Source organism: Henckelia pumila, chromosome 1, assembly GCF_033568475.1.
Source record: "Henckelia pumila isolate YLH828 chromosome 1, ASM3356847v2, whole genome shotgun sequence".
Lineage (NCBI taxonomy): Eukaryota > Viridiplantae > Streptophyta > Magnoliopsida > Lamiales > Gesneriaceae > Henckelia > Henckelia pumila.
In genome coordinates this window covers 77,262,324-77,282,154 of record NC_133120.1, presented here as the reverse complement: position 1 = coordinate 77,282,154, position 19,831 = coordinate 77,262,324, and the positions used below count along the sequence as shown (strand labels likewise).

The 19,831-nt window shown below is 33.6% G+C and overlaps 2 protein-coding genes across 2 annotated transcripts; one reads left to right on the top strand and one right to left on the bottom strand.

Moving 5' to 3' along the window:
• Window positions 1-3,317: 3,317 nt before the first annotated feature.
• Window positions 3,318-12,209, top strand: LOC140876741 (kinesin-like protein KIN-4A). The gene is made up of 25 exons (XM_073280515.1): window positions 3,318-3,772; window positions 5,140-5,286; window positions 5,373-5,522; window positions 5,880-6,133; window positions 6,600-6,787; window positions 6,902-7,026; window positions 7,106-7,142; window positions 7,302-7,393; window positions 7,516-7,626; window positions 7,746-7,859; window positions 7,984-8,071; window positions 8,241-8,353; window positions 8,599-8,697; window positions 8,774-8,884; window positions 8,980-9,096; window positions 9,168-9,248; window positions 9,353-9,424; window positions 9,790-9,880; window positions 10,104-10,135; window positions 10,225-10,322; window positions 10,468-10,566; window positions 10,725-10,946; window positions 11,078-11,231; window positions 11,327-11,473; window positions 11,548-12,209. The coding sequence occupies exons 1-25, from the start codon at window positions 3,647-3,649 to the stop codon at window positions 11,773-11,775; spliced, it is 3,096 nt and encodes a 1,031-aa protein (XP_073136616.1). The 5' UTR covers window positions 3,318-3,646; the 3' UTR covers window positions 11,776-12,209.
• Window positions 12,210-12,344: 135 nt separating this feature from the next.
• Window positions 12,345-14,360, bottom strand: LOC140876899 (uncharacterized). The gene is made up of 2 exons (XM_073280529.1): window positions 14,114-14,360; window positions 12,345-12,992 (listed from the first exon to the last, which is right to left on the bottom strand). Exons 1-2 carry the CDS (start codon window positions 14,270-14,272, stop codon window positions 12,624-12,626), a joined length of 528 nt encoding a protein of 175 aa, XP_073136630.1. The 5' UTR covers window positions 14,273-14,360; the 3' UTR covers window positions 12,345-12,623.
• Between the last annotated feature and the right edge of the window lie 5,471 nt (window positions 14,361-19,831).

Below are 19,831 nucleotides of genomic sequence, written 5' to 3'. Positions count from 1 at the left end.
TTGGCATCCCCTGCACTTGCCATGGTATTTGATAATATATTATAATAATTTGTAACAACATACTCAAGTAAATAATTTATCATTCAGTTTATCTCAACTTTCACTCAAACGTTTTTTCATACAAAAATAACTAATCTTTTTCTCAAATATTCTTCAAATTAACATTTTATTTTTTAGAGTTTTTTATTTCTTTTACTTCAAATTTTTTGTATGAAGTTTGAAAGTAAAAAAATGATACAACTGTTTAATTCTTTGTGTATGTCCAATTATTAATTTGACTTTATAAAATCTTGATTATAGTTTTATTTTTGTACGATTTAAACTATATTTTATATTTGAAAGATATTATAATGTTGTTGTTATGGAATCAATTAGAATATATGTTATAATATTTTTCATTCTACTCAATCGTTCAGAAAAATAAAAAAAATACTGCAAACCGACGACCTCAACCGCTCAAAACCATATAACTAATTGTATATTGAAAATGGGAAAAAAAATTAAGACTACACGATCATATATGATAAATTATTTTGATTTTTTTTAAAAAAAACCATAAAATTGTACCATAGTTATAAACTTAACACTATGTTCGGATGAATGGAATTAGAGGAGATTTGGTGGGATTTATAATTGAAAATATCATTTTAGTGTTTTGTCAAAACGAAATTTATGAGATTGATATTTGATGAGATTTCATAGAATTTCACTTAGTTAAGTGAAATCTTGACAAAAGTGATCGGATTTCACGGAATTCGAGTTTATAAAACAATAAAAATTAATTTTAATAATAAATTCATATACTTTACTTATAAATTGTAAATTTTCTTTATAATTTTTTTTTACAAAACATCATTTATCCAAGTTTTATACTATCAAATTCCAAAATATATTTTAACTTTTTCCAAACATCAAAACGGAATTTCAATTTCATGGATTTAAAATCCAATTTCGATTCCAAATCAAAATCAAATTCTAATTCCAAATTCTATTTTTTAGACATCCAAACACACTATAACAGAAACTGGCAATATAAACCATAATATCATTAGCTATATAATAATAGGAATGGGAGGACATAAACCAATTTATGGCTTCTCAAAGCTTCCCTATTTCTCTTTAAAAACAAAAAAAAAAAAACCTTTAAATCCAAAACTAATCGCTTCTGCAAAATAATAATAATAATAATAATAATAATAATAACAACGCAAAATAAGTCGTTTTTTTTTAATTTTTTTTTAAAAGAAAAGGTTAAAGAGAGGGTGTACACGCACACATTTGGCAATAAATGAGTGTAGAGTGCGTGTATTGTACTTTGTTTGTATGCACAGACAAGTGTGGCCTCGTGCTACTTGGGACCGGATTCCCTACATCACCTGCTTTTACCTGTCCTTTGCACCCTTTTTTCTCATTTCTATGCCAAACGTACAATCCACTGAAGCCGCTGGTGGGCAAAAAGGTCATTCCACACCCACCAGAAAGCGGGGGAAACACGGATACCGTTGGGGGCAAAGCTTTTCTATGTATATATTTTCTAAATAATAAATCAAGTTATTTTTTATTCACATCCAAATATCTATTTAAATATATGCAAAAATGTATTTTGTTTTGTTTCATATAAATAATTCCCATATTTATGCTAATGAGATGGAGATATTATTATGTTATGTAATCATGATACGTTGATATGTTTATTTTGATTTTATATGATTAGTTATAATATCATATATTGAACTCAAACTTGCAAATACATGATTATAAGATAGACTCTTTAATAGTTGATTCATACTCGTTTTCGATATAAGAATATGATTGACTTAAGTTACTTTATGATTCAATTACAACCTTTATAAATCATCTTGAATATTAATTTTAAACTGATTCTAGCATGTTAATTAATGCATCATTATAGATCTTATATATATATATATATATATATATATATATATATATATATATAATCAATAAATCTTTTTATGATGTCTTGATTGGGTGATGGATTGCCAACTAATTTCAAGTCCAAACATTAATTGACTCGTAAATGGAATTTGGTAGCATGATTCGACGTATATAACAAGATATGTACCCGTAAGTCTTAACAAAAACCGATTTTTAATTAAACAAACGCAACGAATCATTTATGGAGTATTATTGGAGGCTTGATACTGACCGTTACGCCTGGTAGCATCCTATTTCAAGCTAATTGAAAGAGAGAGAAACGAAAATAAATTTTATAAATTTTTTTTATCCCTCATTGATATGGTATTTTAGCTATACGGATAATGATGTAATATAATGCTTAAAAATTGGGATATGTGGGGTGATACCATTACATATATTTGTGTATATCAACACACACACAAACACATATAATCACATTATTAATATATTATAACACACATATATAATCACATTAAATATTATAAAAAGTTTTACAATTTATTATATCATGTTGTTAGCTACTTCAAAAGTAAGTTAAAATTAATGAGATGAATTTATAATCTCTAGATTTATATAATTATTATATTCATTCATTCAAACAAAAATAATAATAAATATATATAAAAAAATAATGTCGACCATAACATTTGATAGTGTTAATTATGATGTTATGTACATTGATAAGACGATAGAAAAAAACACAACATATATAATTTGTGTCTGCTGAACGCGTGTTCATAGATACGATACAACCGTAAACATTAACATTCAAAAGAAATGTAAAACTCATACATTTAAATTCCAGAAAAAAACTATATGAGAGTCAATCACATTCAATTCTACGTGAGAGAGATCGAGATAATTTTCATCTTCACATAGGATTAGTCGGGCAAAAGTCTCATACCTAGGTTTGAACTTTTTATTTTATTTTTATAAATTGTACCTTGTAAATTAGCTTTATGAAATTTTGATATTCTAATTGGTCAAAAATTAAAACTCAGTGTAATAACTAGTATTTTTTGTGAACTTTTAGTCATTTTCTATAGATACACTGGTGTGACATTGAATATCATTGATATTTTTTGAGATATACCCACAAAAGTTATGCTATTACAACAAATATTACAGATTATCTTTAAGATTACAAAATTATTTCAAAAGATACTTTTAAAAAGAATTCTCTCGACTAACATTAACGTGTACATGTAACATTTTTTCGTCCACAATTTATTTGAGATTTGATATACTTAACTTTAAGAAGAAGGGGTTAATTAATTAATTATTCATGTTTGAATAAGTTTGGACATTAGTAAGTGAATTAATAATATATTAAGCAAAGGTGTGCTGTCTGTGTTTTGCTTACAGCTGCACATACACACACTGAAACAACCTCGGAGAGAGAAGAGAGGAGGATTGTTGTTCGTCTTCTTCAATTCCCTCAACTGCCCTTTATATGTGTACACTCTCTTCTCTCTCTCTCTCTCTTCACAATCTAGTTGGCAGTCTTCCTTAGCTTTTCGTCGCTCTCTCTCTAGTTGCTGCATCATTTTCTGGTCCAAGAATTTCTCCACTTTCACCTTCAGTTCTGTGGAAATTTCTGCTCAACTGTTTGTCAACCCCGCATTGATACATTTCTAGCTTTCTCTTTCTTGTGGGTTTGGTTTGGTTTATCTTTTCGTTGTTTTGTTAAAGTTTGTTGCTCCCGATGGAAGCTAATTCTTCTGGGGAGGATTGTTGCGTGAAAGTTGCAGTTCACATCAGGCCTTTGATAGGGGACGAAAGGCTTCAGGGTTGTGAAGATTGTGTTGCTGTAGTACCTGGGAAGCCTCAGGTACTGTCAATGTTTGTTGCGTGAGATGGGTTTTTAATGTGGATTTGTGAGTTTGCTGCAATTCTAAGAAACGTGCGTTTGGGGTGCTGTGATTGCTTTTGGGATTAATTTGGTCTTCTGGAATTGATTGGATTCTTGAAGATCTGATCGTTCTGTGATGCTGGAATTCCCATGGAGTTTTGCCTTTATTGCCTGTGATTACTGGAGGCAGTGCATGTTGCTGTGTTTGTGAACTCTTTGGTGATTCCACAGCAATCCAGCTGTTGGGTTGTCTAACAACAGCAAAAACTTTAATAATTCTCACGTTTTCTTTTGCATTGTTATGAGACGACTTTTTTTAGCACTTAAAGATGCACATTTATGGAATTGGAGGTGATAAAGTTTGAGGCATTGGAAGATCATATTGCATTCTTCCATAATTTCTAGTGTCTGGACTTATCAAAACTATTCAGGATTTTGAGTGGGATTTGGGCTCTAATATAAAAGAAAAGAACATTTGGCACCTGATGCCCTTGAGGATTTTGTATTGGATCATTGATTGTTTCTGGGATGTGTTGCTCTGTACACAAATTTTACTTTTTTCTTTCTCTTTACCTTTCTGTATTTGCGTACCTAAACTTCGTTTCCCATTCTGGATATGGAGATATTTTGGTGGAATCAACTTTTGTTGGATGATTCCTGCTTTTGGAACTAAACAGAAAAAACCAATTCTTTCCTTCTTGATTTTGTTTCGTGTTTTGTATTTGTCCATACTTAAAGCCGGATTAATATGAGTCCTCTCTTACATTACGATGTTTATTGTTGTTACATACACTTTTATAGAAAGAAGATTGGAATCACAGCATTTGAAAACTTTGCCTAGTTAGCTGCATGAATGCACATTTCTGCAAGAATGCTACACTCATATGAGTTTGCGAGATCTATCCTTTTCTCAGTTCATCGAAAAACGCTAAAAAAATTTCCACATGCATGATTTGTAATGTTTTTGTTCCAGAACCATTTCCAACCAAGAATCAAGTCATTTTAGTCGCAATTCATTTGGGAATGTTCGTCAAATCATTTTGAGCTGCAAAGATACTGAAAGGTTTCTGTTGTTCAATAAGATTGAATCATGTGATTTCTCTGGATCAAGAAATTATATTAAATTGCAGGATATGCCAATTTCGCAAAAAAAGTTGTTATTTGGTGGCCACAGATGTTTTCTATGGATTTGGTGTTTACTTAGCTATTTTGATTTCCTGGTTCGGACCAATGACTTTTGTATTTACGAAGTTCGTCTTATATTTATGGCCTAAAACTGCACTCAATATTCAGATTAGCTTCCTCATTAATTCTCTTATTGTAATGGATACGATTGTGTGCAACAGGTACAAATTGGTTCCCATTCATTCACATTTGATCATGTTTATGGAAGCACGGGATCTCCATCGACTCTAATGTATGATGAATGTGTTGCACCACTTGTCGATGGTTTGTTTCAAGGTTATAATGCTACTGTTCTTGCCTATGGACAGGTGAGGTTACAAGCTGTTAACCTTTTTCGTATTGGCGGCTAGGTTGTTATGATTTTAAAATGTTTTGACTTTCCAATGTGGTGCAGACCGGATCAGGAAAAACATACACCATGGGTACTAGTCTCAAAGATGGATATGAAACTGGGCTAATTCCCAAAGTGATGAATGCTTTGTTTAGCAAGATTGAAACATTGAAGAATGACATTGAATTCCAACTGCATGTTTCCTTCATTGAGGTTAATCCAACCACCTTCTCCGGTTCTTCTGTTGATTTTTAAACGATTACCTTTATATCCACTAGTATCCTGCATCTCATTTTAATGAAAAGAGCATTTCCTCGTCTCCCATAAGAGGAAACATGTCTAGAAGAAGATAATTGTAATGATTTCATGTGATTGTACATGCGAAAGACAATGGCTATATCACGTGTATTATTTAGATGATGTTGTTTTTTCTTAACTAAGATTGAAAAAAAAAGCTATTGATGATGGATTGCAAGCATTATAATGTTCATGATATTTTGTTTGAAATTAGTCTCCGATTTATTTAGCATCTCATGTTATGATTTAGATTGTATCTTCTTCTTCCTTTAGATTCATAAAGAAGAGGTGCAAGACCTTCTCGATCCCAATTCTGTCAATAAGCCAGAGTTAGCAAATGGACACGCAGGAAAAGTAAATATCCCTGGGAAACCTCCTATACAAATCCGTGAAACATCAGACGGTGTAATTACGCTTGCTGGGTCCACTGAATGCAGTGTAAATACACTCAAAGAAATGGTTGATTGCCTGGAGCAAGGATCACTAAGCAGAGCAACTGGGAGTACAAACATGAACAACCAATCGAGGTTGGTGATCCAATATCAGATGTTGGAATGTATTAAGTTGTAAATTGATGCAAATTCATGTGTCCGAACTGTTTAGTTGAAGTTCCTCAGTTGGCTGAACTATTATGGCCTAACCACGTTACCCTATTATTATACCACTGCATTTCAAAATCCTGCTGTTTTTCCCGACCCAACTAGATTCATCAATAGAAAAATTAAGTGTATACTGATGGCCATTGTTCTAAGTTCATCCTCTGACACACACAGTTTGTGAATGTTGGCCTTACAAAAGGCCGTTTTAAGTGATTTAACCTGTGTATTAACTGTACCCATATTCATCGAACCTTCACATGATAATGAACAAAGATAGCAGGTCTTTCCTGGTTTGAAAAGTGTAAATGGCGTAGTGTATGAAAAGATTCATCTCTTTCTGAAATCTTCTACCTTAAGTTATTGATGAGTGCAATAATTTCTTCCTCTCTCTCAGCCGTTCTCATGCCATATTCACCATAACAATGGAGCAGATGCGTAAACTCCATCCAGGTGGGTCTAATGATGGCAATTTAACCGACTGTATGGCTGATGAATATCTCTGTGCAAAGTTGCATCTGGTGGATCTTGCCGGATCAGAACGTGCCAAGAGAACAGGCTCTGATGGCTTACGATTTAAAGAAGGTTAGAGTTGGACAAGTAATTTTATCTGTTCATATATGCTCTTCTTTTTTTTTTTCTTGAAACCCATATGTATACTCATTTTCATTTTGAATGCTTGTAACAAATATTTTACAGGCGTTCATATTAACAAGGGGCTTCTTGCTCTTGGGAATGTTATTAGTGCTCTTGGTGATGAGAAAAAGCGAAAAGAGGGAGTTCACGTGCCATACCGGGACAGCAAACTTACTCGGTTACTGCAGGTCTGTCACATCTTTTCCTGTACAATACAATAGTTATCTCTCCATGGTTCTTAAAATTCTATTCTTTGGGTGTTGGCAGGATTCTCTCGGTGGCAACAGCAGAACAGTAATGATAGGTAATGCATAGTTTGTCATAAGCTTTTTTGTGCCTGATTTTCATTAAAACTTTCATATCCCAGTAATCTCTTTTCGTATCTTCAGAAATGAGGTTTAAAATGTTTAAATGAATACCTTTAGACCGCTGATGCTCTTTGTTTTTTAACTCCTTTCGTCAGCGTGTATTAGTCCTGCTGATATTAATGCTGAAGAAACTCTCAACACTTTAAAGTATGCCAATCGTGCTCGAAATATCCAGAATAAACCTGTTGTAAGTATTGCAGAAGAATCTGTTCCTCCTCGTATTCAGTGTGTTCTTTTCACCATATTTAACTACAGACAGTTACCTTTCAATGTTTTCAAATCGAATGAATTTGGTTTCTTGATTATCAGATTAACAGAGACCCAATATCTAGTGAAATGACGAGGATGCGTCAGCAATTAGAATTTCTGCAAGCAGAGCTTTGTGCTCGTGGAGGAGGAGTTTCCTTTAATGACATGCAGGTGAAGTAGATTATCCTTATTCTTAAAAATTTTAACTAACCCCCTTAGTGGTAGATTTTAACTGGTACAAATTTAAAAATAAATATCGAGGAAGAGTTAGCTAATGTTAACTTGTACAGGGTCTCAAGGACAGGATTGCTTTTCTCGAGGCTACTAACGAGGAGCTGTGCCGGGAACTCAATGAGTTTCGCAGTAGGGGCACGTCCTTTGAGCTATATGATGCTGACTCTAAAGTATGCAATTATATTTGAAGGGTCATTCAATCATAGATAGATGATTCTTTTGACATCAAATATCAGTGTGTGTAAAATGTAAATCTATACTGTGATTCTTTAATGTGACATTACTAAATTGTAGGTTTGTGGAAATGGTTTGATAAAAAATGAAGGGCTCAAAAGGGGATTGCAAAGTATGGAATCATCTGACTATGAAATGAGTGAGAACAGTATGTTTTTTGAGCTCTATCTTGCCTTCCAATTAAGCTTCTATTTTCTATCCATGAATCAAAGTTGAATCCAGTCAATACTGAGTTTGTGTAGTTAAACTTAATTTACTCAATTCATATGTTCAAGAGTAATTTGTGTACTCGTGGTTTTGTTTGTAAATGATTTCAGGTGATTCTGGAGAAATTGATGAAGATACAGCTAAAGAGTTGGAGCATACTTATTTGCAGAATAGTATGGATAAAGAACTGAATGAACTGAATCGAAGATTGGAGCAGAAGGAGGTAATGACATTCTAAAATCAGACCCTGTCTTTGGGGGGAATATTTGGCTGATCTTTTCTTGTTCATATCAGAAAATACGTGCACCAACTCGATAACAAAAATTATTAGTGTCTGCGATTGAATGCTCAATAATATGGAATAAAATATAGCATGTCATGTGCACATTTGCCACCATTGCACCGTATGGAACAGTTTTCTTTCCAATAATTTTTTTAACAAGTCTAAATTTGTACTTCGTCTTGCAGTCAGAAATGAAACTTTTTGGAGGCCATAACACCATGGCTCTTAAGCAACATTTTGGAAAGAAAATATTGGAACTAGAGGAGGAAAAGAGGACTGTTCAGGTTTCGTAGTATGATAAATTATAATGTTGTCAGCTTTTTGTGTTTAACCTACTTATCCACCTATTAATCCATGCAGCATGAGAGGGATAGACTTCTGACAGAAGTCGAAAATCTTTCTGCAAATTCTGGTGAACAACAGAAATTGGAAGATGTGCATGCACAGAAACTGAAAGTTCTTGAAGCTCAGGTTTTCAGTTTTGCAACTTATTACCTGTTTCAATTGTATTTTGTGTTTCTCAGTCTAATCTTTTTGTGTTAAATGTTTCCATTTGTACCCATCAGATACAAGATCTTAAAAAGAAACAAGAGAATCAAGTTCAACTGCAAAAGCAGAAACAGAAGAGCGATGAAGCTGCTAAGAAGTTACAAGAGGAAATACAATGCATAAAAGCACAGAAGGTCACACATTTTCTTCCTGTATTTTCATATTTGTCAAATTTTATGGTCTTTAACATTCAGTGATTTTGTAGGTTCAATTGCAACATAAGATTAAGCAAGAGGCTGAACAATTTCGACAGTGGAAGGCATCTCGCGAAAAGGAATTGCTGCAGGTATTTTTCGCTACTTTTTTCTTTAATATATCATGTTTCAATTTAAATGACTCCATAGAGGATTTTTCCTATTGAGCTTTGTCTGACATACAATCTCCATACAGTTACGAAAGGAGGGAAGAAGAAATGAGTACGAGAGACATAAATTGCAAGCACTGAATCAGCGACAAAAAATGGTTAGAGCCCATATCTCTCTAGTTTTAATTTTTATGAACTAAAAAGATAGATGTTAATATGATCTCAATCTTGTTGAAACAGTTAACTGGTCTTTTTAACCCTCTGTTTGCATCAGAAATGTGTTCAAAACAATTAAGCTTATCTTTATTCACAAATTACTGGAATTTTTTAATCCAAGAAATATTTATTTAAATATTAAATGTGTCATCCTATTCGGGAGATAAATTTGGCCTTCCCTCGATTTACCCTTGAATAAAATTTTAGCTGTAATAAAGGGTGATTCCAAAAAGATAGCACTCCTTTTTCAATATGTATTGCAGTGAAGAGGAAATAATAATTGGAACTCCCTGAAATTTGATTTCAGGTTCTTCAGAGGAAGACTGAGGAAGCTGCAATGGCTACCAAGAGACTGAAAGAATTGCTGGAAGCACGGAAATCAGCTCGTGAAAACTCTGGTAGGCATTTTCCTTGAATATTTCTCTTAGTTTTGTCACCTCATTTTTGCACCTCATGTTGTTTGTACTGAGCAATGTAATGACTTGATGCATCCAAATTTTCTGGAATCTAACAATGTTGATGATGTTCGGAAAGTCAAGTATTCATTTATGGTTTACCAAAAAAGAAAAAATGAACAGCCCCCGCTTTCTATTTATATACTGATTTTCATCTCTTTCTCAGTGTCTAGCAATGGAAATGGAATTAATGGACAGGTACCTACATACTCTAATCCTTGTGGATAAGATACCGATCATTTCTAACCATGTTACTGGACCGTGCAAAACTAACTTTTGTTTTCCAGAGTAATGAGAAATCGATGCAACGATGGATTGATCATGAGCTCGAAGTTATGGTGAATGTTCATGAAGTTCGTTATGAGTATGAGAGGCAAAGCCAAGTGTATGTAGTAGTTATAGTTTTTATGGCATTTGCCTTAATTTGTTCATGCATTTGGATATTGTGTTATATATTATATTTGCATCATGCACCTTCAGACATGAAAATCACGGTATTATTTCTAACAACTTTGTTGTCTCATTTCCAGTAGAGCTGCATTGGCGGAAGAGTTGGCTGTTTTGAGACAAGTTGATGAATTTGCGTTGAAGGGTGTTTCTCCACATAGAGGGAAAAATGGCTTTTCTAGGTGAGAATGACATCAAAATCAGTTCCTTATTCATGTGGCCGATATCGTATTTAGACATTATTCTTCTCAGTTCTTACACAGCGTGGTATTGGCAGCATTTCATGCTTGAATGTCACAATTTTTTGAACTGTGGTTGATTAGTTTCTTATCTTTTTCAGGGCATCTTCAATGTCGCCTAACGCAAGAATGGCTAGAATTGCTTCTCTGGAAAGTATGCTGAGTATTTCATCAAATTCACTTGTCGCAATGGCTTCACAGCTTTCAGAAGCAGAAGAACGAGAGCGTGGCATCAGCAATCGTGGACGCTGGAACCAACTACGTTCTATGGGGGATGCAAAGAACCTACTCCAGTATACATTCAACTATCTTGGTGAAGCCAGGTGATAATTTATGTCCTAGTCTAATTGAAATTTCTTCTTTCTTGTCCCTTTTATATATTTACCAAACATTAGCATTTAGAGAAGCAAACCAGAAAAATATCAACTTTATGGATTTTCATGTCTCTGAAAAGGTGCAAATTGTGGGAAAAAGATGTTGAAATCAAAGAGATGAAAGATCAGTTGAAGGAACTTGTAGGCTTGTTACGACAAAGTGAAGTCAGAAGAAAGGAAGTCGAGAAGGAGCTAAAACATGCCGTGGCCATGGCATTGGCAACACCACCTCCAGTAAGTTTGTTTTTGTTCATGTTTCCTTGTTCTACTTCTGTTGATTTCGTTTTTTAGTTATTTCTACTTATGTCTGGACCGTACAATCGCTACAGAGTAACAACCACAAACACATTGCCGATGACATGACTGGTTCTCTTTCTCCTATTCCTGTTCCGGCACAGAAACAACTCAAATACACCGCAGGAATAGTTAACGGTTCAGTCAGAGAGTCGGCAGCATTCATGGATCAAAGAAGAAAGGCTAGTTTTCTACTCCTTGAACTCTGTTACAATAAAGTTCCATTGACTTACTATTCATGTTTGTGTGAATGCAGATGGTGCCTATCGGTCAGTTGTCGATGAAGAAATTAGCACTTGTCGGACAGGGTGGGAAACTGTGGAGATGGAAAAGGAGTCATCATCAGTGGCTGTTGCAGTTCAAATGGAAGTGGCAAAAACCTTGGAGACTTTCAGAATTGATAAGACACAGCGACGAAACCATCATGAGGACTCGGCCTCGTCCACAAGCTCTTCCTGACGTTGTGTATAGAAACAGTCGCTAGCTTGTATATCTCAACTGTATGTTCGTTGCTTACCTATTCTATTCCCCATTGCACTACACGGGGGAATGTATTGAAATAAGTGCAGGTAAAAGTTACGAAATAGAATGCGTCGTAGCCGTTACAAATATTGACAACGCCATAATGCATTCTCATCCCCCGCATTGAAATGCAGCGGGGAGGTAAAAGTAACAGTTTTGGGGGACTCTAGTAGCTACAATGGTAGAAATGAGAGTGAAAAAAAAGTGGTTTTACACATTGGAATTTTGTAGCCTCAGCCGCATTTCTGCGGATTGGCACCACTGTTGGACGGAATATAGTGGACAAAATGCAGCTAGGGTGACAGCCAGTGTCGTGTAAATCAATCTCTGATAGGGAAATGTAACAAATTTGCGATAGTGGGTGTGTATCATGTGCTTCTTTCTTTTGTTCTTCAGTTCTTTTTCCTTTGGTTGATGGCTGGTTGGCCTTGGTGTATATTGGAACAGAACATACAGTGAAGCACACTTCTATTTTTTTCGAAAATCAATGTTTTGTGCCTCGGTTGCACACTCTACTAATTGAACACTCAACCGTAAATTATAAAAAATGACATTAAACCTACAATGATGTTGAGCATACACTATACCAAGGAAGCAAATACGACGACACAATGGAACATTCATCAGATCTCATGATGTACCTAATTTCACTGGTTCCTTGCGTCCAAGCGAAGATTGTTTGCTCATTATGCCTCTCGAGGCCATGGAATGTTGCGCTGCACCAGTTGGAATGTTGGCACACATTTCACACAAATGTCTCTGTCAACGTACAATGAAATGTACAGGCCCAACACTAAGAGCTTAGCAAACTCAGATTTTGCAACACCAGAATGCAAAATGTTCCTCTCTACGATGACTACTCACAAGACCGCCACACTGTAAACAGACAAAGCTGCTTCCATCTGAGGATGCATCAAGCACAATTTGAGAGCGTCCTGTCTCAGCAAGAATTGAAGTTCCTCGAGCAACTGGTTCATCGGTCGAGGGGACATTTATGTTGTGAAATGAGGTTCCATGTTGAGAAGGGATGGCCTCAGCAATAGCACATTCAGCAAACAGTGAAGCCAACTCTGCAGCAGCATCACTAGCCTTAACTTTGTTTATGTATAGCTCTCGCGCTCGATTAAGAGCTTGAGATACAGCTCCATCTCCACCTTGTATTTTCATAGCCGTCACCACCTTTAACCAAAGGAATAATTTGGGTTACATTAAACAATGCTCTTAAAAAATGGCAACCAATAACTGATTAAAGACTTCATGAAATCCAATCTTTATCATCACATTAGCGGTGACAAACGACCACGCAGGGCACATTACCCAAACATTTTATTCTAAAACTAAAAAGATACTGATGCATGATTAATTGAAATTTCCCTGTAGTCACACACAGTCTTTATGGAAAGAGACATTTCAAGAAGTCGAGAAAAATCACAATGCCAAATCATATCACTGGTTATTTTACAAGACAATCATCAGCGCAACGCAAATATGTCAAAGGCTGGAAGGATTTGAATACAGACTTCATAATGTCCCAGAAATTTAGGGCCTGTCTTGTGCAGGCTTGTTTTAAAAGCTGTAGCTTATAAGCAAGGTTTCACTATCAAAAAGGTGGTGTCATTCCATCTTATGGATGAAAGCATCTCAACCTGGGGTTCTTCCAAACTACAAACAATTATGAGCAAAATCATACAGGAGCACACAAAGCCACCATATAATGCAGCAAAATTATTGACCAGTCATAATCGATGATTAGCAACGCGCTTATTAGCGGAGGAAAAGAAGGTGAACATGGTCACACACATCCCAAAGATCTTATGTCTCTCAGCAATTTTTTTGGTAAACCAACAATACTTGAGGAAAAATTACACTCTAATCCGCTAGGCAATTTTTTCTGTTTTACCCGCGTTTTCCCCACTCAAAACCTGGGAGACTGGTACACAAGTCCTATAAAGCCAAATATTTTCCATTTGTTACAATGCTAGAACTATTAAAACATTGACAAGATTCACACCACAACATCCAGCAAACCACGGAAAAGAGAAAAATTAAAAGAAATGCCTTGTAAATATAGCATCTGCTTGCTATTGCTCTAATTCAAGAAACCCAAAATTGGATGCAAAATAATCCAAATAATCAATCAGTCACGAGAGATATCGGCAATAAAGGCATCGTTTAAATGAACATTTCATAGTTGATCCACCACGATGCAACCAAGAAACCCAAGAAATCAACTTTTCGCCTTCTAAAGTTAATCGGAACACTGATATTGATAAAAATACAAGTGGGTAAGAGAAATTTACCGCTTGCAGAGCCTGGGAGGGTTTGCCTTGACCGACGAGCTGGCGAGCCATTGACAACAGATTCCTGACGACGTTGTTGGGGTCAGAATTGGATGCCACACCCTGATGCGGCGCGGTGGCGGCGTCCACCTCCACCATATCGGCGTCCGTACACGTCATGGCATTACAGTTTCTTCAGATATTTCACTTTGAACCCGAAGCCTTCGCCTTTTGGAATTTTTATGCAGTTTCGGTTATCTCTAGCAAGTTCTGGTTTGTTCTTGATTCTATTTCTACGAGATATCCTCAACATTCTGGGCCTTTAAATGATTCGGAATTTTATGGGCTTATGTTGCTAAAGCCCAATTTCAATGCCATCTGACAAACGTTGGTCAGAATTAAAATTTCTATTCTCAATAAAATAAAATTTTTGACTTGTTATTTTTTTTATTAAAAAAATATTTAATAGTGAGAACGCGAAGCCATAACCACTCAACACACACCGGATAAATATCTTGGCTAATGTGATAGTCGCAGACTATATTGGTTAGTGAATTGTACTAAACAAATCATGTGTGATTGATGGTTATGAGAATAAAACACATGATCATTTATCAAACATTCAATAGAAACATAGATGTTACTTGATAAGAGTGTTTTCATACAATATTTTGTTTTAGTTTTTGAGTTCATTTTGCATACATTCTTGTTGTGTTAGTATCATTTAAGTTTAATTTTATTCTTATTCATGCATATTATATTTATTTCACATTTCCTGGTTGATTTGTAGGTACAATAAAGAAATAATGATTTTGGACACAAAAAAAAAGTCTAAGCACCAAGAAGAGGCACAAGAAAGACTTACGAAACATCGATTGTACAAAAAAAAAATAGTTATGATGCTAGAGAGATCTAAATCCGATCTCACCGTTCAAAATGTAGTACAAGAATATGTTATGAAACTGCTGTTCAAATTTCAGCTCGATCCGACGACTAAAACTTCAGATATGATTTTTTCATGAATTATGCGCGTTGGACATAGGAGTATTGCGCTCGAGCGGATTATTTAAACCGCTCGAGAGCGAAAGGTGAAAATTTGAGAGCTGAACAGAAAGTTGTGCACTCGAGCAGGATCTTTATACCGCTCGAGCGCGATTGCGGGCCAATAAATTTACAATTTTCGGACTCTTTTAAAAAAGGAAAAAAAGTCATGATTCTTGGACGTATAAATACATATATTTCATCAGATTTTCGGGAATAGGAGTCATATTTTGAAGACGGCGGCTAGGGATTTGGAGATTGAAGATTTTCAAGAACGCTTCATCCTAGTTTCTTCTCCGTTCTTCTTTTTTTTTATGATTAAAACGTTGTTTTGAATTAAGTTCTCGTTTATTGAGTCGTTTTCCTTCAACCAAGACCACGAGATTGAGTCGAAATTAATTTATGTTTGAAACGTGGTTGCATATGTGATATATTTTTTGAATATTTTCAGTTATTGATTGATGTTAGTTTAATATTTCTTGTGAATAGCCTGATCACCTAGTCACATATTTGTTGATTAATCATGAATCGAAAGAGGATTGATTAAATATAGCTTCAAAGATATCAATCAACTTATGGTTAAACCGACAAGAAATAGTAATCGGTCTCAGTATGCAGTTTTAGGTGAAAACTGAATTTTCATAAATATTGAATGTATTGAGTTTGATTAGAATTAATTAGAAATAATTGATCCGTCCAACTTGAATATATAGGTTTAGCAAATCTAAAAATATATTGTTGAATAATACAGAAAAATTCACAGTGATTGGAATAAACATAATTTTCAGTCTGTGCCACGTGGATGCATAAATTAGTTCGATATCTTTGTGTGTCTTGGTTGTCTATATTAATTGAATTTACACTCCCAGCTCTAGTTGTTAGATATTTTTATAATTAGTTATTATTATTTTATTCAACTCATCACAATCTTTTTTATTATTATGTTTAGATTAAGTTAAATAATTAAATCTTGAGAATTGACTACAGTCTTTGTGGGATCGATACTTGGACTCGTTGTCCATATACTATTACTTGATCGAGTTCACTTGCTAGAATTATTATCATCCGAAATCATCGGTCATTACCTCAGTGGATGCTCATATAAGTTTCCACAGCGAATAATGGGTCTCCACCTCATCAAAATAAATTATTTATCTCTATCTCTCTAAATATATATATATATATATATATATATGTATATATATATATTCATATCAAATATATATATATATATATATATATATTCATATCAAATTACAGTTTGGTCTCTCGTCAATTTTTATAATTTTAATATTATTTTATTTAATATAAATCAAATTAATCACAAAATGAAATTGAGTTAGCTCCAAAGAAAATTTCTAAAAATAAAATATTTTACTACTACGCAACACTATGTGCGTCAAAAGACTAGTATATGTGTATGTGTGTGTGTGTATATAAGTCTTTTGTGAGACGGTCTCACTTATCTTTATCTGTCAGACGGGTCAACTCGATTCATATTTACATTAAAAGTAATACTCTAGGTGTAAAAATTAATATTTTTTCACGGATAACTCAATTAAAATACCTGTCTCAAAAAATTTATACATGAGATGGTCTCACAAAAGCTTTTATAATATATATGTTTTAAAAAAACAAGACCCTTAGCCAGCTGTGACAACATCTGACTCGCATTTTGTGTAACATAAAAGTGGCTCATTTTATGTTATACCAAAAATATTATTTCAGGTAATATGTGTTTAGTTGAGCTCATAAGATCTACGAGTTGTTTTGGAGCTTATAAGCTGTTAAAATTTTTTCGGTAATTTTTTTTTACAAATAATTTTTAAACTGTTAAAATAAGTTGTTTTTTTTTAAAAATAAGTGTAACTTTATTTTTTACAAAAAAATCTTATTTTTTCATTTTATTTATCCAAAATATCCATACATATTTTCATACATCTTTACCATTTCCTCCGCGCATTAAATATTATATTTAAAAAATCCAAATAATATCAATTTTTATAAATTTAAATATTAAATTTAGTTTTATTTTTTCATATAGATTATTCTAAAACTATTTTCGTATATGTATAACTATTTACATTAACTTCATGATATTATGTCCTTTTAATAACATCTTATAGTACCAAATATATCAATATTAAATTATTTGAATTAAGTTTATTTAAACATTTTAAAAAATTTATTTTTAAAATAAATGATAACAATTTATAAAATCTTAAACAACTTATAAATTCTAAAAACTTATAGACTATGTTAAATAAATTTAGTCAAACATAAAATAAACCCAACTATAAAAAAAAACGTAGATGATTTGAAAGTCAAATCTGATTAAGCCATCATCACTTTCATTTCATTTCCATTAATATTATATTATTATATAATTTTGCATAATCATAATAATAATGGTGTAAATTCATGTCAACCCAGCTCCCAAACACGACACGTCTCCCTATTAATTAAACATATAAATATTAGTAAATAATATTGAATTATACACCTTCGTCGTCAATTTAGTTTCATCAGATTTCAATTTTTTTTTTTTGGTCAAAATGTAGAATTCAAAAAACTAATAAAGAACTTTTCAAAAATATGATAAATCAAATTTTAGGAAAATAAATGCACGCTGCTTAGGTTCGAGAACCCACTGATCTCGTGTATGCCATCTTTAAATTTCAAGAAATGCTCTCTAAGACGACTAAAATCTTAAACACGTGTCACCTTCAATAATTATTTTAGAATATTTATTTTTTAAAAAAATATATCTACGATATTACAAAAACTCTAACTCATTTGGTGTGATTATTTTAATTAGGAGTGAGTTTTCGGTATATCGTATCAAAAATATTGGTATGAAAAAAATTCATACCGGTATCGATATCGTAATTTCAAAATTTTAGTATGGAAAAAATTCATATTAATACCGTACATATATAAAAAAAACCCGATATACCAAAAAAATATTTATATATCGAAAAAATTTCGGTACGGTATCCTTAAAATCGGTATTTTGATTCGGTATCTGAGTCCTAATTTTAACATGATAATGTTGGGTTTGAATTCTGTGCAAAACTGAAACTGTTCGTCTTGTGTCTTGACAGATTTTGCAACACGTCCTGGAACACGACACCAACAGAAAGTTAAAATCGATGCAAGAGTTAGATTCTAAGTCCTTGAGACGAATTTGCCCCACACACGGTACTTATGAAATATGACAATCGTCTTCCAAGATACAACGACTTTCGTTTTGTAATAGGAGCACTCCAAATTATAAAACCCGACGAACTTTAAGATGTTTTTTGAACTTTTCTGACAATGCTGAACAAAAAATGTATGCATAAAAATGCTGGACAAAATGAACATTAAATTATGATTCTAGAATCTCTAACAACCAACAACAACCTTTTCCATTATGGCTTGGGGTCAATTTATAGATGTGCAAGGGCTGGAGGGGTCTTTTTCGCGATTAGTTGTGTCTTTAGGCTTTATATTCAATCTGATTCGTCAGATCTTAATTTGATGGTGTAGATCACACCCTTTTTGGTGAGCCACATCCATTGGATCATATCTCTTGACCAGGTTTAATCTCATGCGTCCATTTCGAATTAGACGATCTAGATCGCACCTCTTTGAATTGATCACACCTTTTGGATACAACCCTAGATGCATCAGATCACAACCGCCTAATCCAATGGCTCAGATTCAATCTCCTTGATCTAGATCAATCTAGCTATCCAACAGTCCGGATTTCATCTAACCACTGAAACATCACAACCCTTCATCTTGTCCCTTCGATCTAACGACCATCCACATCATCCAATCAATGCCAGGTGTACGTTGATTGTACCACGTGCCACGTCAGCAACCCACCATGTCATCGAGCCAATTTTCGAGTAGCATAAATAAAAGCTCTCGCGACGATGCGTATGTGTTGGTTGACTTGACTTGTTTGACTTGAATTTAATCAATCTATTGAAATACACAATAGTATATATGTAAGAATAGAAAGACAACTTTCAATGTGGGAAAACTCTCATTTTCCATACTACACAATTAATTGAATCTTATACACCAATATTAAATAATTAATTTCTCATTGACCCCAAATCGATTTGAGAAAATTAATATTTCAAAAACATCTACTCGAAATGTAGATTTCAATTCTCAAATCAATTTTGGATTTCATAAGACGAATCATCTTAGATTAATTATCGAAGGCTAATGGACCTCAAAACCCATTTTCTCCAACAATGTACCATCGTGTCCCACTAAACAGATTAATTTCCAAATAATCATATTATATTACCCAATCGACGAGACAAATTATATGTCCCAAAAGTTTTTGCAAAATCGTCTTACAAGCTAATTTTATGATATGAGCTTCCTACTTGACCCAACGATCCACGAAAAAACATTATTTTTACTGCACAAATATTACTTTCTACTTTACATATAGATCGAATAGACCCGTCTTATTGGACATCGATATAAATCACATTATTTTTTACGTCAAAATATTACTTTCCATTTTATATATAAATCGAATCAATTTATCTAATTATCTCATTGAATATGCGTTTTATATATAGATCGAATCAATTTGTTTCATTTGAACGCAATATACAAAACACATTTGACCGACTTCATATGCAATGTATGTTGATACAGATTACATTCAATAATCAATTCACAAGA